The sequence below is a fragment of the Pseudophryne corroboree genome, chromosome 2, assembly GCF_028390025.1.
Source record: "Pseudophryne corroboree isolate aPseCor3 chromosome 2, aPseCor3.hap2, whole genome shotgun sequence".
Taxonomy (NCBI): Eukaryota; Metazoa; Chordata; class Amphibia; order Anura; family Myobatrachidae; genus Pseudophryne; species Pseudophryne corroboree.
Genome location: NC_086445.1, coordinates 821962113 through 821986827, shown reverse-complemented (window position 1 = coordinate 821986827; position 24715 = coordinate 821962113). Strand labels below are relative to the sequence as shown.

The following is a 24715-nucleotide window of genomic DNA, read 5'->3' as shown; positions in this document are numbered from 1 at the left end:
GATGTTATTTCTGGTGGCCAGGCTGTGAGTTAGTTGGGCTGGTGGTGACAGGAAAATATTTTTCCTGTCAACGCTGGCTGCTCTGCAGGGAACTCTATAGGCCTATTTTCAATGGGAGGCCTGGAGCTGCAGCTCCATCTGTCCCATTGTTAATCCGGCCCTGGCAGTGAGGAATGCTCGCACTTGCCAATACTCCCAACAGTGAGGTCTGTTTACGCTGTCCCTGCACAATGCTCTTAGCATCCTATGGCTGATCCAAGGTGTGTCTCTCCACAGCAGTCTGCTTTCACTCAGCATTCTGTTGCACTGGCTGTATACCAGAGTTCCATCCAAAACACAATTTTTTTAAGTTTTATTATATGTATACCCTGGAAAGTATTAGGATCGCTCTGATTATCTAATTTACTATGTTGCACTGATCTTAATGAAATATACATATTTTTATTGTGTGTAATAAATTGATTTGATTTTTACGTGGTCAATATTGTGCTCTTTTTATTGCTTTATTCCTTAATACAAAAAACTCTTTACTTGAGAGTATTCAGAGATGATTTATAGGAGCAGAAATATTGTCCTCAAAAGGAGATTACAGGGTTTATTTTATTTTATTATACTACATTATGATTAGTTGCACTCAGTTTATACTTTTATGTTGGAATCACTCACCTGACTTTCCTCAGCCATTCAGAGCACTGCTCCCAGACCAGCTGATCGCAGTTTCCAATAAGTGAACACTCAATACCATAAAAGGAACTTACTGACTAGCTCAATTTTCCAGTACAAATTGCCTCTGCTGAAGTACAGCAACCACTCTGTGCTGTCCTTAGTCTAGTCCCATTCTGGTTAATTTCAAGCCTGGTTATTCAGGGAATTGTTCCTAGTGACAATCTTCAGTTCCAGTCCAGTTGCCTCACTGGGTCCAATCAATTGGAACATGTAAATAGAAAAATAGAAGATTAATAAAACTGGTTAAATTACATATAAATACATGTTTTTATGTGTAATTTAACCAGTTTTATTAGAATCAGAATAATTTTTATTGCCAAGTATATCAGTACATAATACACAAGGAAATTGTTTCCGATAACCACAGCTCCCAGTCAGAAAAAAGAAAAGAGAAAAATAAGAAAAAACAACAACAACGTGACATAAACATAGAGAAGGGAACATAATGGATGATTGAATACATGGTTCGAGTGCGAAAATTTATAGACTAAGCAAGTGTCGAGTTGATCAAGATAGTCGCTTGGGGAAAGAAACTGTTCCTGTGTCTAGCAGTTCTCATGAGTGGAAGGCTGTACTGTCTTCCTGATGGCAGCCACTGGAACAGGTAATGAGTGGGGTGGGAGTGGTCATCGATGATCCTTTCCGCCCATTTCCTAACCCTAGACCCGGTAGATGTCCTCTATTGCCGGGAGATTTGCCCCTATGGTTTTTTCAACTGCCCTTACTATTTGTTGTAGTCTATTCCTGTCGTGAGTTGAGGCCGAGCAAAACCACACTAACTGGTCCACCCTATACAAGCAAAAACCCGGCAAGGACAGGGAATCGTCAGGCACACGCTCACTGAGCCAGGTTTCTGTGAAGCATAGGGCAGCCGAACCAGAGATGCCAGCCTTGGAGCTACTTAACAGCATCTGCAGTTCATCCATTTTATTGGATAGAGAGCATACATTGGCCAGAACAACCACTGGGAGAGCTGACCTGAACCACCACCACTTAACAAGAGCCCCTGCATGCGTACCTCTGTGGTGCTTCCACGCCAAGTCCCCAGTGGCCTTCACTTGGATGTCACAAGCCCGCACTTCTGGTGACCCCTATGACTCCCCCTGAGCCGGCCCCACCATCTCCAGGCCCCCTGTCTGGTAGCACCCCGAATCATCCTGATCCCCTGATGGCCACACCAGACCCCTTTGAGCCAGCCGCCACCATTTTGACCAGGCCTCCCTGCTGAGAGCCTCCAGGCCTGAGTCCACATGGTTACCTGGTGGCTCCGGCAGGTCCCTCTGGTCCAAATGCCGTTTCCACCTCTGTGCCTCCCCGCTGGAAGCAGCTTGGCTGTGGGCATCCTTTGTCCTCGCTCTGCAGGCCGCTGCGCCACGGAGATGAGTGGGGGTCTTGGAGTCCACGTCACCGCAGGCACTTCCAGGGTCAGAGGTGGCCGCGACTTCCAGTTCCCTTGCTGCTGCAGCATGTCGAGGCATTGCTCCTCCACTCGGCGTCAAATCTCCCGCTCTGGCTGGGCCACTGGATGGGGTCTCCAGGCCCATCACAGCCCACTCTCATGCCAGGCACCGCCCGAGTACTCCCGTGCCATCTGCGGCCGCACTGACAGTCCCGCACAGGGCTGCAGCCACGCCGGCAGCAGTCTCCCAGCACCCGCGGCCATTCAGCAAGGCTCCCAGGGCTTCCAAGCACCCTGAGGTGTGTCCCTGGGCTGCCGAGGCATGAAGCGCCAGTAGCTCGTCCCTGGAATAGGAGACGAGGGCAGCAGGGACGGGACAACACACACACAAAAAAAGGGAGAGCAGCAGCATCATGGCAGCCTTCCTCAGCGCCATCTTACAAATCTATTATATTTTGTTATTTACATGTTCTAATGGATTATTTGATGTGATTACAATGTTGCCATGAGGGAAAGATTTCATGGGAATACAACTTACCATGGTAGAAACTAAAGGGCAACTTGGAATTAATGCATAACTTGATCATCACCAAGTCTCATATATTTGGAACACATAATATGGTCACCACAGCACCACTTCTGTGTTCTTGGAATTCTAAGCTATCAAGGAACCATCCCCCGGATCCACAATTGGCCAGTGAACATGAAATGCATCATAGACGGAACTTCGTTATGCATGTCCACTTTCGGCTGGTGGAACGCATACTTCCGGTTAATGCTACTTTGATGGATTGCAACCTGCAGGAGCCAGGGGTGGCATCACAGGCAGAAATGCATGTGCATCTACTTACGGTCAATACACTGGCTGGTAGGACGCACAATTCTGGATCCAGCTCCCGCAGTGGAACACAATCTGTGGGAGCCAGGAATGTTAACAAGAAATTAAATTTCTGGATTTGGGCTTTAAATATTGCTCCAGGTTATTCATGGCTATATGCACTTGAAAAAGGATGATATACAGTACATCTGAAACGCATTGTGCTGGTAGCCGTGCCTTAAATTTCTGAACCACTGTTGGACCTACTTCCATTTGTGCTAAGCTTATGGTGTGTTGCTGGACTGCCTACCAGGAACTTTTTATCACACCACATGCTCCATACAATATGAGCCAGGAGGGATTCAGTATGATATACTGATGGACGTGATGCCAGCGGTCAGAATACAGACAGCGGCATCCAGACCATCATAATCCCAATAGCCCCCAGAAAGTACATTTGTGAGACTAAGGGGAACTACTGTATCATCAGTACTTGTTGGACAGCAGAGTGGGCTCCTGTTCAAACTGACCGCAGTGCAGTGGCGTACAGAGCATCATGACAAACTTACATCACGATCCTTCCTCCAATGCCTGCTGAGACAGGAGCACAGCGAGATGGAGATGCTTAGCCCCTCTTACCCTGATGCTGGCACTGATCACACACAGTCCCAGCAGGAAGCTGTGTTCTATTCTGCAGAGTAACTGGGTGCATGGGGAGGCGGGCTGTGGAGGCAGTAAGGGTCCCAAAAAAGCTGCACCCACAGTAGCGATGCTTTTGTAAACCAGCATTTTTTATAAATGAATTGTCTCTTAAACGTTGTAATCAGGAAATGGTGTGTTGGGCATGGTCAAGCTACTAAAATCTGTCATTTCTTAATGTTAAACTATATCAAATAATTTTACAAAAATGTGCACAATACTGTAACCGCTGCTCATAGAAAGATACAGAACAGGTCCAGCACTCATACTGGTCTTTACTGTAAGTCATGGCTTGGTTTGTATTGAATATTCCCCTAACCCAGCCTTGAATAATCACCAAGCAGTGTTCTATACTACACTATATTTATATTTCTATACAGTTCAAAATTCAATTCTGAGAGGCTATTATTTAGCACATTTTACACTGTCCAGGCATGTGAAAAAAGATATTTACAAAAAATAAAATAAAATACAAGTGATCTAATATGGTTGGCCCCTATACATAAATATAATACACGAACAGTTTCAAGCTAAGACTGTTCATACAGTAGGCACAAAATGTAGCCTTATAAGCATGTGCAGAAATAAAATGCAATGTACTTTGTAATTGGGTGATGCCAATCCCTGGTAGCACCATATAAATAAAGGATATTATTAATAATAATAATAATAATAATAATAATAATACAGGTTGAGTATCCCTTATCCAAAATGCTTGGGACCAGAAGTATTTTGGATATCGGATTTTTCCGTATTTTGGAATAATTGCATACCATAATGATATATCATGGCGATGGGACCTAAATCTAAGCACAGAATGCATTTATGTTTTATATACACCTTATACACAGCCTAAAGGTAATTTTAGCCAATATTTTTTATAACTTTGTGCATTAAACAAAGTGTATCTACATTCACACAATTCATTTATGTTTCATATACACCTTATACACACAGCCTGAAGGTCATTTAATACAATATTTTTTATAACTTTGTGCATTAAACAAAGTGTATCTACATTCACACAATTCATTTATGTTTCATATACACCTTATACACACAGCCTGAAGGTCATTTAATACAATATTTTTAATAACTGTGTGTATTAAACAAAGTTTGTATACATTGAGCCATCAAAAAACAAAAGTTTCACTATTTCACTCTCACTCAAAAAGTCAGTATTTCGGAATATTCCGTATTTCGGATATTTGGATATGGGATACTCAACCTGTAATAATAAAATGTTCTCCTTGCTATTGATTTTATTTACAGTAAAATGGTAAATTTTTTGGAGCTAATATTTCTTTGATTTTTGCATCCTTCACAGTTGAGGCAGTGAAAGGTGCCTCCTTGTTCAGTTTTCTTTGTGTTATTTGTATTATTTGCGGGGAGAGAGCTCATTGTTAGTTTTTGTTTTATGTTTTCTGCTTTAGTGTATATAAACTTCCACCTATCTCCAATGAATGATTTCAGATATTTGTCTAAATGTATAATATGCCAATGGTTCTTAAACAGATTTTCTAATTTCCTATTTTCTAATTTCCTATGGTTCCCATTAAATTGTGTAATCATGGTTATTTCCGGCATTTCTTGTTTATTTGGTTGTATTTCATGAGTTATTTTCTATCCAATCGTACAATGTTTTCTATTTATTCATTCAGTCTATCTTCTTCAACCCTTTTCCACGAATACATCACAAGACTGAGATTTATACTCTGATAATCTCCTGTAAATTATTCATAACAATTATCACAATGTCATCAGTAATAATTAGTCTGGGATGATACAGCGATGACATCATCTTTTAAATATTCAATATGAATACTACTGAAACTCATACATTATAGGAAATTAAAGATAAACAAATAATCTACTATATGATTCAGAACACAAACAAGTTTGCAGGACCTACTAATAATTTAGAACAGGGGTGGGGAACCTTTTTTCTACCGAGGGCCATTTGGATATTTATAAAATCCTTCGGGGGCCATACAAGTCTGCCCCCGCGTGCGCCCAAAAAATGGGTGTGGCCAGTTAAAATGGGACGTGATACACATATGCCCCCAATAGTGCAGTGCCAGATCCACAATTGCCCCCACAGTGCCAGGTATACAAATGCCCCTCACAGTGCCAGGTATACAGATGCCCCCACAGTGCCAGGTATACAGATGTCCCCACAGTGCCAGGTATACAGATGTCCCCACAGTGCCAGGTATACAGATGCCCCCACAGTGCCAGGTATACAAATGCCCCCACAGTGCCAGGTATACAGATGCCCCCACAGTGCCAGGTATACAAATGCCCCTCACAGTGCCAGGTATACAGATGCCCCCACAGTGCCAGGTATACAAATGCCCCTCACAGTGCCAGGTATACAGATGCCCCCCCACAGTGCCAGGTATACAAATGCCCCCCACAGTGCCAGGTATACAGATGCCCCCCCGTCCCCGTCCCCCCGTCCTGCTTACCGCTTCTTTCGGCGGGGACACGGAGGAGAGCGCGGCTATGTTGGGCGGCGGTGTGTAAGACTTGAAACCAGCTGCCGGTTCGAGAGCCAATCAGAGGTCACGTACCGGCAGCCGCGCCTCCTGATTGGCTGCCGGTCCGCGAGCTCTGATTGGCTCACGAACCGGCGGCTGGTTTCAAGTCCTTCATGCCGCCGCCGCCCGACAATAGCCGCGCTCTCCTCCGTGTGGTGACAGCTGAGACACGCTGCCGCCGGACTGTGCGGTGGCGTGTCTCACTGAGAGGAGCTGGTGGGCCGGACCAAACGGCTTCGCGGGCCTTATACGGCCCGCGGGCCGGAGGTTCCCCACCCCTGATTTAGAAGATAGCTGAATGTCTTATTCAAAATGATAGAAACAAAATATTGCTTCATTTTGTTTATTTAATGCCTTTTTATGCAGGTAATTTGCTAGACTCAACCAAATCTTGATTACAATTTATTGGGTTAATCATTTAAGAACAAATAACAAACATATTTCACTACATTCATCACGTTAGAGTATTGTTTTAGATTTTCATTAAGAATTTGAAAGATGCAATATTTTTGTCTAATATGCCCTGCCATAGACTACTTTCAAACTCTATAAAAGTGAAATAAAGTTCTATTATGTTATTATAACTGACATAGCGACAAACTAATTTAAATGTTACTTATTATGTTGTCTAAATTCTTTAAACCTAATTTGGTTGAATTTAGAGGTGAAAATATAAAACAATTTGACACAGGTAGGGTGATGTTTAGTTTCAGAGAGGGAGGCTTCTGATTGGTTGTGAGTTGAAGAAGCCAGAACATAATATTTGGAAATGACTCATGACTGATTAGGTTTCTCCCACCTCATCACTGAAGTGAACTGCTGACTGCTGACAAGAGTAGCAATTATTGTAGCACTTAACACAATGAGAATATACAGGTACAGTTCTTTAAAATTCACTAATATGGACTGGTTTTAACAAAAATTCAATTATTGTGTTCTTTCTTTGTATACAGTTTATTATGAAACTGTTGATCAGATGCAGTGAAATAATAATATTTATCATCTATACTTTCTTACGCATACTTTTACTGTATGTTTTAACAGGAATGCAAAGCAAAAACATGGAGGCCCAGTATAATTTTGAAAAGGGACACTCTAGTTATCAGGGAAGTCAGAGAAGACGACATAGGGAATTACACCTGCGAAATGAAGTATGGAAGTTTTTTAGTGAGAAGAACCACCGAATTAACAGTGACAGGTATTTAACAATTCCTTTCTTTCTTTTTGATCAATGTGAATGTTTTAGACATGGATTTCTTCAGTTTAATCTGAAAATACATTTGTTGGAACAATGTAGCTGATTAAGAATAATTTTAACTACAGTACAGTCATTTAAAATTCTAGAATTATCACAAATGAGGTAGAGTATCAGTTTATTGTATATTACAGTGGGTAATGTCTTGTACATAGCTGCAGAAAAGCATCAGTTTTGTATGTAATAACACATTGGTTGGCTAATTACATGAAAACCACAAGTATTACTCATTCTGAGCTCATTAAAAGCTATTCCAGTTTAACGCCCACGCCTGCATGTAAACATTATGACATGTAAAATCCCAAGTGCCAACAGTAATCAAGCTGCCAATTCCACAAGTCATAATGGTGGGGACTAAGGGGCTGATGTAAAGATGGACACAAGATTGATGCAGTATGCAGAATCCTGATTGTTGGGTTTCTGTTATTGTGCAAGGTCCGTTCTATGTATGTGCAGAACAGGCTTTGGGATATTGCTTGAAGGTCCCCTCTGCCGCTGCCTGATTGAAAGGTAGCAGCATTGGGGATGTGGAGGGGGCAGGGGGAGGCATGCATTCCTGCAAATTGGGGTGTGCTGCCCCCATTTTAAGGGAGGGAATAGTCAAGGGTCTGCATATCACCATGCAAACTTCCTGGCCTTGCAGAACCCCCTTCCATTGTTAAACAGATTAAGCTGAGGTTTACTCAGCTGGCCATCTGCGTGACAATTACAGTGCTGGGATCGCAACTAAATGCAGGAGGCGTCTCTTCTACTGAGTCGTCTCCTGCATATTCCTCCATTAAATTGGATGGAAATTCAAAGCTGCTTAGAAGCAGCATTGAATTTCTGTCCAATTCTGATTCAGGCCCTTAGTGAAAACAGATTACTATGCAACAGATCAGGCGCTTCTTTATGAAGGAAAGTTCTCTTCTAGAGTCTCCACCAAGGAAACAACAGAACAATACATGAACAAAGTACTACTAGTTCAAAGATGTAACTTTATTCTAAACCCATAAGGACTCATTACAACATTATAAGCAGGATCAGGTGTTGCACTCAGCAATCGATCAGCAGATAGTGTACTTTTTACCTGCTTAGTACATATTAGACAAGGAAAATTGGTGTTCCAATGGTTGCTGCTGTTTAGTTCAAATGTTGCTCCTAATTTTGAACTCAAGTTAGTGGGTGAGCCTTAGAGAGTTCTGTGTTTTCCAAAAATGTTTATGTTGTTCAATTAACTTTTTGTATTTTATATACTGTACAGAAACTGTCGAGTTAGATGACACATATAATTACTGAACTGCAGTGTTAATGTATTTTAGTCAAATGTAAAATATATTGTGACTTTGCCAAATACATGTAAAGACAAGTATATCTTTTTGCTGCTTTATTGAGTGATTTTTGTCACCTGTATTGTCTGAAAGTAATTCATTCCAGAACTACTGGCTATATTGTATAGTAAGGGGTGGTTTGTGTACAAGTGTGATTCTGCTTGTTTTTTCATTTCTTGAACAAGATACATTTATACTGTATATGCAGACTAAGGTTTGGGAAAATGGGTAAATAAACATAAATGAGACTTTCTATGCATATATTTGATGGCGTGAACACAAGTTTATTATTAAGAGGAGTCAATAACATTGGTTTGTGTAGTAGGACACATATTTTCAGCATTTATTTACAAGACTGTAAACTTATAACAGTAAGGACTGGATTTATTAAAATTTGTGTTTTGCTACTAAAATTATAGCAGCACTAATATTAGCTGCTTAGTAAATCTAGTCCCAAAAAAAACAAATTGTGGACTTTATTCTTCAAGTATTGCAAATTTGCCACATTTCAATCTAGAAGTACTATATTAATCTGACATACAGGGCTCTACGTACAGAACTCTGAAAAGCCCTTAATCATGTGTCTTCCGTGATAAAAGCACTTTTTACAGCAACATGCTATTTACAAAGCAGACTACCACAGATAAGTATCTGATTTCATCAGCTTTTCACCCTGTTTTGACTTATTTCACCTCCCCAAACACAGGTATGGGCAGAACCTACCAGGAGCTATTTATAACAGCACAGAAACATAGAAAAGATAAAAATTCTTCCTGCTTCCTCCCATCCTCAGTTTGTTGTTTCAGTGTACGACCAGTTTCGGTAGAATTTACCGCCTGCCGGGATGCCGATGTCAGTATCCCGACAACGGCATCCTGAGCAGTATAATGTCGGCAGGCTCGGTGGACACCCTTAGAGGGGGAATCACCTACCTCGCTGGTATATCGGTGGTGGTATGGTGCCCCTTCCAGGATCCCAGTGTCGGTATTGTGACAGCTGGGATCCCGATGAACAGTATACCGTACAACCAGCTAGCCACAACCCACACTGCAGAACTCTATGTGGCTGCAATGTGCTGTATACACCAAGCTTTGAAACATGAAACGTTATGGAGCTTGCTCCTGATAGGCAACACCACCTATAGGTGCTAAAGAAGCATATGGTCTTCTTACCACAGAGTTCCCCTGAGAATGATTTCTGACCCTCCTGCGATTTGCACATGCGCAGGCCATTGGCACTGTAATCCCCACAGAATTATATGGTAGTGCATTGAGCTGTATGCATCAAGCTCTGGACAGTGAAACTTTACGGAGCTTGCTCCTGACAGGCAACACCATCTGTTAATGCCTATAGAAACATGTGGCCTACTTACCACAGAGTTCCTCTGAGAGGGATTTCTGACCCACCAGCGACTTTCACATGCACAGACTGATAACCACGCTTGCACAGTAAGGACTCCTGGGTCCTAAACCCGGAAGTCCTCACAGCACAAAGGACAGCTCTCACTGCACAAATGTACATTCATAGAGAGTTAATAAACACTGCTGTACATGTGATAAGTGGCAGAATGTATTGCATATAAAATAAGATGCTTGATACATCCTAAGCCCTCTGTGGCCCACGCTCACTTTCTACCTCATCTGTGTCACCCCTGTCTGTTTAACCCTCCCCTTTAGACTGTAAGCTCTCACAAGCAGGGCCCTCTTCCCTCATGTGCTTTTCCGTCTCTTACTTAACCTATCTTCTTTTTAACACTACCTTTGATGTCACCAAGTCCCTCAGTTTTCTGCTTCCTTGATGCTTATTTCAGTGTCGTCTGCTGATGCAACTATGTTTATATACCCTGTACTTGTCCTATATTGTCTTGAACTGTAAGTCACTGTTTACTTATTTTGCTTATTTGTTTATGTACTCTCTAATTGGGCACTGCGGATCCCTTGTGGCACCATATAAATAAGGAATAATAATAATAATAATAAGAATAATAATAAGAATAAAAAAGGCAGGCATAGGGTTGTATAGGAAAATGACAGAAAGTGAAACTGATATAGCAGAAAAACAAAGGACAATAGAAGTACAAGTACAGTTAAAATACAGCACAACAAATAAAAAATGTATAAAGCAATAGTGGATTTGTGGGTTTATGCTCCTACCCTAAATTACACTTTTCCGCTTTGTGTATTCCTGTGCTCTTCACAGAAGTATGCATCAGCTGTGTTAACATTTTAAGATGTCACTGCAGAAATAACTCTTTTTTTCCAGTGACAGCAGTTTATTTATGACAAGCTGAAATACATCCTAAGCTCACAATTTGCTGCACAGAACATTTTAGCATTTCCACAAATCCATCACTAACCGAAATAAAGCGTATAGAAAAATGGAAGTTACGATTGGATATATACGCTCTAGCTATTCTATTTATTTTTCAATGTTGTACTAATAAACGGAGATCCTTTGATAATGGTGGGTAATACCCACCTGTCAGATTACTGCAATTGCTTTAGATTGTAAAATAAATTTGAGAGATCAATCATAGTCTAAAAGATATCAGTTTCAGGATCAGCTCATATTTTTTTCTAGTATATAAAATTAATTCAAGTTGCGGCTAGGAAAATCTAATTATTGTGTAGTGATTAGACAAAATGGTACACATCAATACATATTTTTCCTGATCATTCTAATATGCTGTTGCTAACAAATTCAGTTCATTTTTATTTGATTCATATCAGCTCGCTGTCAGTTATGGTGTTCTGCAGATAATATATGCAGTTAGGCAGGGACGGCCATAAATCCTCTAGATATTCATAAGCCAGTTTGCTATGGTATATGTTTCCATAACAGATATTTTACTCATCTTCTAATGCTACAGGCTGTGAAGAGAAAAATGAAAAGTCATCAGAAAATCACAAAGGCATTACACTTGTAAAACAGAATGAAATATTATTTTTCCACTTTGATCAAATGCCTAATTGCATTGTTCATAGGTAATACAATTTCTGTAAATGTTCAGCTATTAAATTGATCCTCCAGTCAGTTAGTCACTGTAATAGGACCATTGTTAAGATTTGTATACTAAACTAGAACAAAGTGTGACTTTTTATATAATAAATTATACTAACTAGACTTTATAGAAAGAGGATAATTTGAGAATTAAATAATTGGTTAATAATTGCACGATGTGCTTACATGAATACTGTATGTGCTTTAGGTGGGTGCTAACTACTGTATATTGGTGGAAAACATGCATTCTATAGGCTCCATTGCTGAACTAGGCCCTATAGCTACATTTGGGTGTGGTCAGGTGGGGACTTACTGTATGTCCACCCGTTCTGAAACCTCCGCTCTGCTTTATTGAGCATGTGCTGAGGCCAGAGCATTAAGAGTTCTGAAATTATAAGCCTAAATTGGGGATCACTGTGCATACTATATGCTGGATAAGCACACTTGGGAAAGCAGAGCATAGTTTTTCTGGGTACTTACAACGGAGGCGCTCCGGTCTCATCAGGCACACATACCACCGCTGCTCTCCAGGATCGCGTGGCCACATGATAGGGAGGAGGTAAGAGTGTCCCCCAGGTGGGACCTGCCGAAATCGCAATCCGGTCGCGGTTTCCGGAGATGGACCCCGCTGCTGGCGTGGACACTGTGGCCGTGCAGGGACCCCACTATATCCACCTGGGCAAGAAGCACAGGTCGGATTTACTAAAATCCATTTAGTATAGGCTCCATAATACCTAGTGGTGAAGTCCAGCAGAGGTGATAAGGCTCTGATCTGTAACCCCTCCCCCAGCCCCAGGCGCCATCTACAGCAGATGTTCCCGCCCTGGAGCTGCATCTCTCTCTATCCCCCACTCCCTGTCAGCGTTTGGGCGCCATTACACAGAGCTGCGCTGATTCTGGGACTGCTGGGCACTGACTCCTCTGTAAAGCCGCCTTCCTCATCAGCGCTGTGCATTTACAGGACACTTAAGTATTCTACATGTCGTTTAGACAGTGTTAGTTAAGAACAAGTGCATAACTACAGGGATATTTAGTACAAGTATCCTGTGATATACTGTACATCCAGTATTTACTGTGCATTGTTATATCTGTATACATACATAGCTTTACTTAGTATTGCTGGTCCAGTGCAGTTTTATTGTTGTTTGTAATAATTTCTGCGTTGTATATGTGACTGTGTGTACCAATTGCTACTGTGTGGTTCCTATTCCGTGTATCTCACGCATATTGCAATCCCTATATTCTGTACCCTGACGGGGGCTAAGTGTATCAGGGTTTTATATATATAGTTTTTCCAATAAGTTAGCACTATCCTCGCTTTTATTATGGGAATTGTGAATACTCGTGAAATACACCACAATTGAGGTCAGCTACACCTGGAAAAGACCCCTTATGATATGCTTGATTATTTCCACTGTCTGGTACGCATATTACCTACTGAAGTACAAAATATCCCCTGTATTGCACAAGTTGATACTGCACGATGAGGAGTGTATTCTATGCTTGTTGATTATAGATCACTCTGTGCTGTAAACTACAAATTGGAGCATAAGGACCCCTTGTGATATGCTTGACTATTTCAACTATTTGGTACGCATAATACCTACTGAGGTGTTGAATATCCATTGAATTTAACACGTTAATACTGCACTATGAGGGGTGTATTTTATGTTTGCTGATTTTAGATCCCTTATGCTGTGACAGACTGAAGACCAAAGTTACAGTATTTGATGTGCATGATATAAAATCCATCATCTGGTACGCTGGTTACATATATAAGTGTTGTTGAGTCACTTAACTAAGTGTGAAGTTACTGCACCATCAGGCGCTTGTCCCCTCTTCTTTTTTCTTATACAGTATATATAGTGTTTCACAGGATATACTGTTTGGTATTTTTCTCTGTGTATTTCAGTTACCATATACTTCTTAAATCATCTGTTTGTGATCTGCATTTGCAATCACACTTCACAGGGGGTTTTTGTCAGGTACTTTGTCTGGCTATATTGTACTGTTACGCCCTAGAGCTACATTCTCCAATAATGTCTGCATCACGCTGCAGATTTATCTGAGGAAAAAAATCCAGCTGAGGGTCCAGGTATGGGGGGTTCTGTACCCCTCGGTCAGCCAGCAGCACCTGTGGCACATCAAGACCCACCTTGGGCTGCTTTTACTAATTTACTGACTATGCTAGTAACAAGACTTGTGCCCCCTGTGGGACCTCCTGTTCCTGTGCAATCACATATTGTCCCTGTTGTAAATCCACCATGGGTGGATTCTCTGTCGACTCAGTTACAGCAGTTAAATCAGTCATTGGTTAAACAAAATCCTGACCCTCGCCCCACTAGGACCAATTGGTCATCTAAGCGGGCCATTTCTTCCTCACAGTACACGCATGTTTCGGATACTTCATCCGATGAAGATGGCATATATACTGACCCATCAGACACTGATGCAGATGCTTCTGATGGGGAATCTACAACACATGTGGATGTTCCTGACCTATTGGAGGCTATCAAACTGAATTTTCAGATCAATGATGAAACTGATCCTCCAGATACGTCTAAGAAACCTGATAAGTTCAAACATCAGAAGGTTACTAAATTAGTTTTGCCACATTCTGGCCATTTAGTTGACATACGTCAGGAATCCTGGGAGTCTCCAGGAAAGAAATTCTCCCTGTCTAAAAAGATGCTAGCTCATTATCCCTTTGCTGCAGAGTTAAGTAAAAATTGGGAAACACCACCTCCGGTGGACTCACATGTTGCACGTTTGGTGGTGTCTTCTACTCTGCATGTCACTACCGTCACCTCTCTGAAGGAACCAACGGATAAGCATGTGGAGGGTTGCTTGAAGTCTATTTACACTCTTGCGGGTGCTGTGCATAGACCTACCATAGCGGCTTCTTGGGCTGTAAAAGCTATTGAAGCCTGGGTTCAAGAAGTTGAAGTGGAGCTACCTTCTAATTTTTCTGATAATGCCAGACAGTGTTTTTCATATATTACCACAGCCTCTCATTACATACAGGAGGCGGCCTCTGATGTCGGTGTGCTGGCAGCCAAAGTGTCTACTATGTCCATTCTGGCTCACCGGATTCTGTGGTAGCGGTCCTGGTCTGTGGATCTGGACTCTAAAAAGACCTTGGAGGTGATCCCTTTTAAGGGAAACATCTTATTTGGGGAAGATCTGTACAAGATTGTTGCTGACTTAGCGTCTGCTAAAACTGCATGTCTGCCTAGTACTAATCCTTCGGCTCCAAAGGCTAAAAGTACCACCTTTTGTTCCTTTCGACCTACAAGTAAAGCAAAGGGTCAGGCGTACCCGAAACAGGCTCGCACTTCCAAAACATCTAAGCCCAAACCTAAACATTCATGGGCTGCCCATCAGACCCCAGGGTGGGAGGCCGACTTCTGCGGTTCACCCATGTATGGTTACAGACCACTTCAGACACTTGGGTGAGGGAAGTCATCACTCACGGATATGCCATCTCTTTCAAGAAACATCCCCCTCACCAGTTTTGCTCAACAAATATCCCTTCGGATCCGTTAATACCAAAAACTCTACATTTGGTGGTACAATCCCTCCTGGAAACAGGAGTGATAGTGCCGGTGCCTCTGGCTCAGAGAGGCACGGGGTACTATTTAACACTGTTCCTAGGTCCAAAGCCGAATGGAACCTCATGACCCATTCTAAACCTCAAGTCTTTGAACAAATTTGTGAAGGTTTCCAAATTCCGTATGGAAACTCTTCGCTCTATTGTTTTGGCCTTGGAGCCAAAGGACTATATGGTATCCCTGGACATACAGGATGCTTACCTACATATACCTATTGCCATGTCGCATCAGCAATATCTGCGGTTTGCTATTGGCAACCTACATTATCAATTCCAGGCCTTGCCTTTTGGACTGACTACGGCTCCGCGAATCTTCACCAAGGTCATGGTGGTCATGACTGCCCTTCTACGCTGTCAGGGTATCAGGATCCTGCCGTATCTGGATGACTTGTTGATCCTGGCAAACTACCCATAGGTTTTACTCCATCATCTGGATCTGACAGTTCAATTCCTGCAAGCCCATGGGTGGCTCATCAATTGGAAGAAATCCTCGCTGGTTCCTGCTCAGAGTATGGTACACCTGGGGGCGTTACTGGACACACATAACCAACGGTTGTTCTTGTCTCCGGGGAAGGTCCTGAAACTTCAAGACACGATGCTTCCTTTCTCGCCCTTGTGTATCGATACACTCGGCGATGCAAGTACTAGGCCTCATGGTGTTGGCTTTTGACATGGTAGAGTACGCTCAATTTCATTCTCGCCCTCTGCAGCGGTTAATCCTTTCCAAGTGGGATGGCCTGCCTCACTGGATCAGGTGTCACATGATTTCCTTGACTCCGGAAGTTCATCTGTCTCTGAGCTGGTGGCTCCAGGACCAATGATTGAGCAGGGGTCGTCCCTTCTGGATCTCCAACTGGGTCCTCCAAATGACAGATGCCAGTCTGCGGGGTTGGGGCACGGTGTTGGAGCAACACTCTCTTCAGGGTCGGTGGACCAGGGAGGAATCTCTCATTCTGATAAACATTCTGGAGTTGTGGGCAGTGTTCAATGCTCTGAAACTGGCCCTGCCTCTGGTACAGAACAGGCTTGTTCAAGTACACAATGCCACCATGGTGGCATACATAAATCATCAAGGTGGCACTCGAAGCCGCATGGCAATGATGGAAGTGTCAAAGATTCTTCTATGGGTGGAACGCCATCTGCCAGCCATATCGGCAGTATTCATTCCGGGGGTCCTCAACTGGGAAGTAGTGATGAGCGAGGTTCGGTTTTACTCGGTTTTACTCGGTTCTCAAAACGGCATCTTATTGGCTATCCAAAACACGTGACATCCGTGAGCCAATAAGATGCCGTTTTGAGAACCGAGTAAAACCGAGTAAAACCGAGTAAAACCGAACCCGCTCATCACTACTGGGAAGCGGACTTTCTCAGTCATCAGGACGTACTGTACATGCCAGAGAGTGGAGCCTTCATCCGGAAGTCTTTCAACTCCTAGTGGACAAGTGGGGCCTACCAGATGTAGACCTGATGGCGTCTCAACACAATCACAAGGTTCCGGTCTTTGGAGCAAGGACAAGGAACCCTCAAGCAGCGTTTGTGGATGCTCTGGCAATTCCATGGAACTTTTGGTTGCCGTACGTGTTACCTGCAGTGGCACTCCTGCCCAGGGTAATAAGGAAGTTCAAGCAAGAAGGAGGATTACTACTTCTAATCACTCCAGCATGGCCCAGATGGCATTGGATCTCAGACCTGCAGGGTCTCTCGATAGAGCATCCTCTTCTACTTCCGCAATGCCCAGACCTCCTTGTTCAGGGCCCTTGTGTCTAACAGGATCTGGCCCGACTGGCTTTGATGGCATGGCTCTTGAAGCTTCAGTTCTGAGGGCTAAGGGTTTTTCTGAGGTGGTCATTCAAACTATGTTAAAAGCCCGTAAATTGGCTTCGGCTCAGATTTATTGTAGGGTCTGGAATTTTTAATTCACCTGGTGTGTGGCTAAGAATTATGATGCGTACAAGTTCAGGACTGCCAAACTTTTGGCTTTCTGCAACGGCCTGGACTTAGGCCTCCGTCTGGCCTCCACAAAGGTTGATATTTCAGCCTTGTCGGTATGGTTTCAGAGAAAAATTGTAACTCTTCCTGATGTTCATACTTTCAGGGTGTTTTACGGATTCAATCTCCCTATGTTCCTCCTGTGGCTCCTGGGGATTTGTTGGTTGTTCTGGATGCTCTACAAGAGTCTCCATTTGAACCTCTTGAGTCTGTGGACCTTAAATGGCTTACGCTTAAGGTTTTATTTTTGCTGGCTATTGCCTCTGCTAGAAGGGTTTCAGACTTGGGTGCTTTATCCTGTCGGTCACCTTTTTCTGATTTTTCACCATGACCGTGCGGTTCTTAGAACTCACCCTAGTTATCTGCCTAAGGTGGTATCATCTTTTCACCTTAACTAAGAGATTGTGGTTCCGGCCTTTATCTCTCCTGGTTTGTCCTCCAAAGAATGGTCTTTGAATGTTGTACGGGCTCTCCGAATATATGTTAAGAGAACCGCCTCTCTTAGGAGATCTGATTCTCTCTTTGTCCTTTTTGGTTTTCACAAATGTGGCTAGCCTGTAAAAAAGCAGACCATGGCCAGATGGATTATAGTGGTAATTGCACAATCTTATGTACAGGCTGGACTTCCAGCTCCTGCTACTATCAAGGCCCATTCTACTCAGTCTATTGGACCTTCTTGGGTGGCCCGCCGTGGTGCATCCCTAGAACAACTGTGCAAGGCAGCTACATGGTCCTCAGTGAACACGTTCATCAGGTTCTATGCCTTTGATACTTCCACCTCCCAGGATGCTTCCTTTGGATGCCAGGTTCTTGTGCCCGCTATAGTGCATCCCCTCCCATGAGGAACTGCTTTAGAACATCCCCAATGTTTTTCCCTGTGGAATACCAGTGTACCCCGCTGCATAAAAGGAGATTTATGGTAAAACTTACCATTGTTAAATCTCTTTCTGCGAGGTACACTGGATTCCACAGGTCTCCCACCCTGACGCACTTAGCTTCTTTGGGTCACCCTGATGCACTTAGCTTCTTTGGGTTTGTATGGCATTAGCCGCTGGTATCTTCTGTTGTCATGAGAATGTGGTTATATGTGGCTGCTAACTACTGTCATCTCTTTTACCTGCTACTGCATTGGACTTGTTAAAAAAAATGAGCTCCAGTGCCTGGAGGCGGGGATATAGAGTAGGCGGTTCAGTGCATCTTGGGAACAGTCATAGCTTTAGCCTGTTGGTGCCTCGGATCAAGATCCAACTCTAAACCCCGATGTTATATCCTGTGGAATCCAGTGTACCTTGCAGAAAGAGATTTAACAATGATAAATCTTACCATAAATCTCCTTTTTTAATGAGTTTCTCTTTAATATTCTGGTGGTTATGTATTTAATCATCCAAATATATTTCCTAGCTGAAGTGGGATGCAGTCACTGTGGTCCCGGGAATACAGAAACAGCCATTCTATCATGGTAGGCTTAGAAACACGTTAGCCCATGCCCCCAGGTGACAAATCTGAAAGCTGTGGACAAGCTTTGATGCACAGGGTCCGTATCACTGGGACCACAACCTGATACAACCTTATCACAGCTCCTGAGGACAACAGGGATGGCAGAGCATTGCCCAAGTCTACAGATGGCAGAGCACAGCACAAGTTGGGAGTGAGTAACAACGCTGCTCAGTTGCCCTCATTCCGAGTTGATCGGTCGCAAGGCGATTTTAGCAGAGTTGCTCACGCTAAGCCTACGCCTACTGGGAGTGAATCTTAGCTTCTTAAAATTGCGACCGATGTATTCGCAATATTGCGATTACAAACTACTTAGCAGTTTCAGAGTAGCTTCAGACTTACTCGGCATCTGCGATCAGTTCAGTGCTTGTCGTTCCTGTTTTGACGTCACAAACACACCCAGCGTTCGCCCAGACACTCCCCCGTTTCCCCGGCCACTCCTGCGTTTTTTCCGGAAACGGTAGCGTTTTTTCCCGCACGCCCATAAAACGGCCTGTTTCCGCCCAGTAACACCCATTTCCTGTCAATCACATTACGATCGCCGGAGCGATGAAAAAGCCGTGAGTAAAAATACTATCTCCATTGTAAAATTACTTGGCGCAGTCGCAGTGCGAATATTGCGCATGCGTACTAAGCGGAATTTCACTGCGATGCGATGAAACATACCGAGCGAACGACTCGGAATGAGGGCCTGTGTGCATCGTGGCCTGGCCGAGCAAAACATGCAGTATTGGCCATACCAAAGAGCAACAGTGCTGATAATTTGTGTACCCATACAAATACGGTGCAATTAAATCTATATAAGTCCTGGAGAGGAATGCAATAAGAACATTCTGCCTTTTACCAAATTAATCCGTAAATTAAGAAGGTGCATAATTATGACTGTGTGGATAAGTGCTCTAATATTTATCTGCTGGGAGAACTATTTTCATCTAAACTATTTAAAGATGCATGGATGGATATTAAGTAACGAAGATTGAATACAGAAAAGTTACAGATTTATTGCTACTTTGAAAGTAACACAGAAAGTGCTGCAAATTCCATTCTGCTATTTGCTTCTTATATAAGGAGCTTCTATAGAGACTTAAAAAAAGTTATTTTTATTTTGCTTGTTCAGCTTCTGTTTTGATTATTACACTGAGTGTGTTACCTGTTAATTTTTATAATTGTCTTAATTTTATGTTGTCTGTTGCCTATGTGAGGCCAGATTTGCCAAAAATATTTTTTATGTATAATTAATTTTAACTAAACACCCTTTTTTTATGGGTGGTGCTCCTTCTCTCGGTTTGGTATATTTTAATTGAGGGTCAGCACCTTGTTACTGGCACTGCGGTACATATTGAGTGGGGAAATCTATGAGCAAGTGCATAGTTTATTACATATTCTAAGTCAGGCATGTCCAAAGTCCGGCATGGGGGCCAATTGCGGCCCGTGCTCACATTTCCCTCTGCTCGCAGCGCACTGGTGGCTCCAGCAGGGGGTGATAATGGCGATCACCCCCCCGTAACACACAGCGCCAGCACCAGCAGACCCTTCTGATTCTGTAGGCAGCCGTGCAGCCCCAGGCAGAGTACAGGCTGAGGGTAAGCTGCAACGCACTCAGTGCCGGGCTTCTAGGCTAGCAGAGCAGCAGCAGCATTGTCCCTTAACTACTCCTCCCCAGAGGAGCCCTTAACCTCTGGGCTCCATCTCCCTTCACATGGCAGCATCTGGGGTGACAGCCCCTATTTAGGGAGGTGAGGTAACTGCCCCCAGCTTCCGCCGTTTTGAAGAAGCTGGCCTTAAAACGCTATCAGCGCATCGGCTGACCACTGGATCCCTAATCTGCTTGACCTGGCCGGCTCCACCTGCTACCCCTGCAAGCAGAGATCGCAGCATGCGGAGAGCAGCGCTGCTGCTTGCTAAGGAATCTCACTTCCTGGAAGAACAGCATCCAGCCACTAGCCACACTCAGCGCCATAAAAAGTATGTTAAAATAGTGCATGGCATCATGATAAAAAAAAGATGTATTGTAAGGGGAATGGAGGGTGTTAAGCATAAACTGTATATAAAAAGGTAGGGGGTGGGAAGAAATAGGCACCAAGCATATACTGTAGGCATGGGGGTGATTATAATGTGTATCTGGCAGCACTGTGGGGGCGTTTGTGTATCTGGCAGCACTGCTGGGGACATATAATGTGTATCTGGCACTGGGGGCATTTTTGGATCTGGCAGCACAGGGGACATTTGTGTATTTGGCAGCACTGTAGGCATTTGTGTCTGGCAGCACTGGGGGCATTTGTGTATCTGGCAGCACTGGGGGCATTTGTGCATCTGGCAGCACTGTGGGGGCATATAATGTGTATCTGGCAGCACTGCTGGCAGCTTTGTGTATCTGGCAGCACTGCTGGGGGCATTTGTGTATCTGGCAGCAATACTGGGGGGCATATAATGTGTTTCTGGCAGCACCGTCCGTGGCGACATATAATGTGTAGCTGGCAGCACTGCTGGGGCATTTGTGTATCTGGCAGCACTGCTGGGGACATACAATGTGTATCTGGTACTGGGGGCATTTTTGTATCTGGCAGCACTGGGGGCATTTGTGTATTTGGCAGCACTGTAGGCATTTGCGTCTGGCAGCACTGGGGGCATATGTGTATCTGGCAGCACTGCGGGGGCATTTGTGTATCTGGCAGCACTGCTGGGGGATTTGTGTATCTGGAAACACTGCTGGGGTATTTGTGTATCTGGAAGCACTGCTGGGGGCATTTGTGTATCTGGCAGCAATACTGGGGACATATAATGTGTATCTGACAGCACTGCTGGGGGCATTTGTGTATCTGGCAGCACTGATGGGGGATTGTGTATCTGGAAGCACTGCTGGGGGCATTTGTGTATCTGGCAGCAATACTGGGGGCATATAATGTATGTCTGGCAGCACTGCTGGGGGTAAATAATGTGTATCTAGCAGCACTGTGGGGGCATTTGTGTATCTGGCAGCACTACTGGGGGCATATAATGTGTATCTGGCAGCACTGTGTGGGCATATAATCCGTGTCTGGCAGCACTGCTGGGGGTAAATAATGTGTATCTGGCAGCACTGTGGGGGCATCTGTGTATCTGGCAGCACTGCTGGGGGCATATAATGTGTATCTGGCAGCACTGGGGGCATTTGTATATCTGGCAGCACTGCTGGGGGCATATAATGTGTATCTGGCAGCACTGTGGGGGCATATAATGTGTATCTGGCAGCACTGTGGGGGTATTTGTGTATCTGGCAGCACTTCTGGGGGCATTTAATGTGCATCTAGCAGCACTGGGGCATTTGTGTATCTGGCAGCACTGCTGGGGACATTTATGTATCTGGTCAGCCCCCACACATTTTCACCTCACCAAATCTGGCCCTCTTTGCAAAAAGTTTGGACACCCCTGGACTAAGTGCTTTCTGAGTTGTGTTTGAGTATAGTGAAAGAACTGCCCTTTTAAATTTTGTTCACAAACACACTCAAAAGAGGTGGGTTTTACATTTTGGTGCTTTGTAAATAAACCCCTTAGTTGCATTGCAGCGAAAAGCCACTCACAGTGTACCAGAGATGCTAGCTTCCAACCACACAGAATATGGGGTTCAATCCGAGTTATTTTTTGCAGCACTGCGAACAGATAGTCGCCGCCTATAGGGGAATGTATGTTTGCTTTGCAAGTGTGCGATCACATGTGCAGCCAAGAACTACAAAAAAGTTTTGTGCAGTTTCTGAGTAGCTCAGAACTTACTCAGCCGCTGCGATCACTTCAGCCTGTCCGGTCCCAGAAATGACGTTAGACACCCATCCTGCAAACCAAACCACTCCCTGAAAATGGTCAGTTGACACCCATAAATGCTTTCTTCCTGTCAATCTTCTTGCGATCGGCTGTGCGAATGGATTCTTCGTTAAATCCATCGCCCAGCACCGATCCGCTTTGTACCTGTAAAACGCGCCTGCGCATTGCGGTGCATACGCATGCGCAGTTTTGCCGAGTTTTGACCTGATCGCAGCGTAAAACGTAACAATGAAGCATAGTGAAACTTGGCATGAGGAAAAGCTGTGTCTGATCCAATTGGACCTCTTATTACACATATTTTGCAAATGTTGCATCCCCAGTGGACTGTGTATGCTAGCAATGCGGGTTTAAGTTGTTTTTTTATGCCTGGCATTATTTGGCTTTTATTTTTATTTTTCTCTCTCCTCCTATACAGTATTTACCAACACTTTCTCTCCACATCTCTACCCTCTCTCCCTTTCTCTCCGTCTCATCAACACCCCGCTTTCTTATTCTCTCCCCGATACTTTCTGCTCCACCTCTCTCTTTCTCCTCACTTCTCTTCTATAGCACTCCCCTCTTTTCTCTCTTCCCCACCCCAACACTTTTCCCCCACTTATCAATATCCTTCCCTTGATTGTTTCTCTATAGCACCACCTCATTGTCTCTTGTGCATCACGGATACTGAAAAGAATGGTCAGAATTCAGCCTAATTGTCATTAAATTCTAATGTGATGACATCATTTTTTTTTATCAGCAGTAGATTTTATTATATACAGATGTAGCCATGCTCATCCAGCTTGAGGCAAGGAGCACGGGCACACGTGCTGCACCTATGCACGCGTGCACCTTAGTATGCAGAGCTGCATCTTAGTATGATGTCCATATATTCCTATAGGCAAAAGTACTTAGACGCATGCCCACATCTTAGTCACTGGCACACATGCAAGTTGCAGGCTAGATGAGCGTGATTACAACTATACTGTAAATGTGCATACATATATGCAATCTATGCTGTAAATGATATATAAACACACTGGCAGATATGTGTTTTTGCGTGTATCTGTGTGTGCGTGTATCTGTGTGTGTCTGTGTGTGTGTGTGTGTGTGTGTGTGTGTGTGTGTGTGTGTGTGTGTGTACAGTATGTGTGTTGCTTGGTTATAAACAACTGTACTAGAATAGGCATAATATATATAAAATTCATACAACTCTTAATGTTTCCATAGCAACTAGTTCTTGTACAGTTTTATACAATCTTTAATCTTTTTTTCTCTTGTAATCTGTTCTGTTGAGTATTCTGTTTATAAGGATATTTTTTAAAGTAGAGAAAAACATTTTGAAAGTAATTAGAATTCCATAACTCATGAAATAAACAGATCTTGAAAAAAGCAACATACTGTATTTTTTAGGCCACAAATAATAAAATACAGGTTGAGTATCCCTTATCCAAAATGCTCGGGACCAGAGGTATTTTGGATATGGGATTTTTCCGTATTTTGGAATAATTGCATACCATAATGAGATATCATAGTGATGGGACCTAAATCTAAGCACAGAATACATTTATGTTTCATATACACCTTATACACACAGCCTGAAGGTCATTTTAGCCAATATTTTTTTACAAATTTGTGCATTAAACAAAGTGTGTCTGTATTCACACAATTCATTTCTGTATCATATACACCTTATACACACAGCCTGAAGGTCATTTATTACAATATTTTTAATAACTTTGTGTATTAAACAAAGTTTGTGTACATTGAGCCATCAAAAAACAAAGGTTTCACTATCTCACTCTCACTCAAAAAAGTCAGTATTTCGGAATATTCTGTATTTTGGAATATTTGGATATGGGATACTCAGCCTGTAATAGAGAAATATGTATTGTCCAAAAATGTTTAAACTGAAAGGATTAACTGCACAAACATCTCAGTTGTTTAAAGAAGCCAATAATTGTAAAGATGTAAAGATGTTATGTAAGGTACATAAAATAAGAAAATGGACTTATATTTGCTCTTAATATCCTATGGGGCAGATGTATTATGCCTTGGCAAGTGGTAAAGTGGAGAGAGATCAAGCACCAACAATTCAGCTT

At 43.1% G+C, this 24715-nt stretch overlaps 1 protein-coding gene across 1 annotated transcript in view; it reads left to right on the top strand.

The window, feature by feature from the left end:
• IL1RAPL1 (interleukin 1 receptor accessory protein like 1) overlaps positions 1-24715 on the top strand; it is a 1997981-nt gene that overhangs the window by 1224426 nt on the left and 748840 nt on the right. Inside the window, exon 5 of the mRNA XM_063955696.1 lies at positions 7226-7379. Within this exon, the coding sequence (XP_063811766.1) occupies positions 7226-7379 (154 nt within the window). The remainder of the gene's footprint in view (positions 1-7225; positions 7380-24715) is intronic.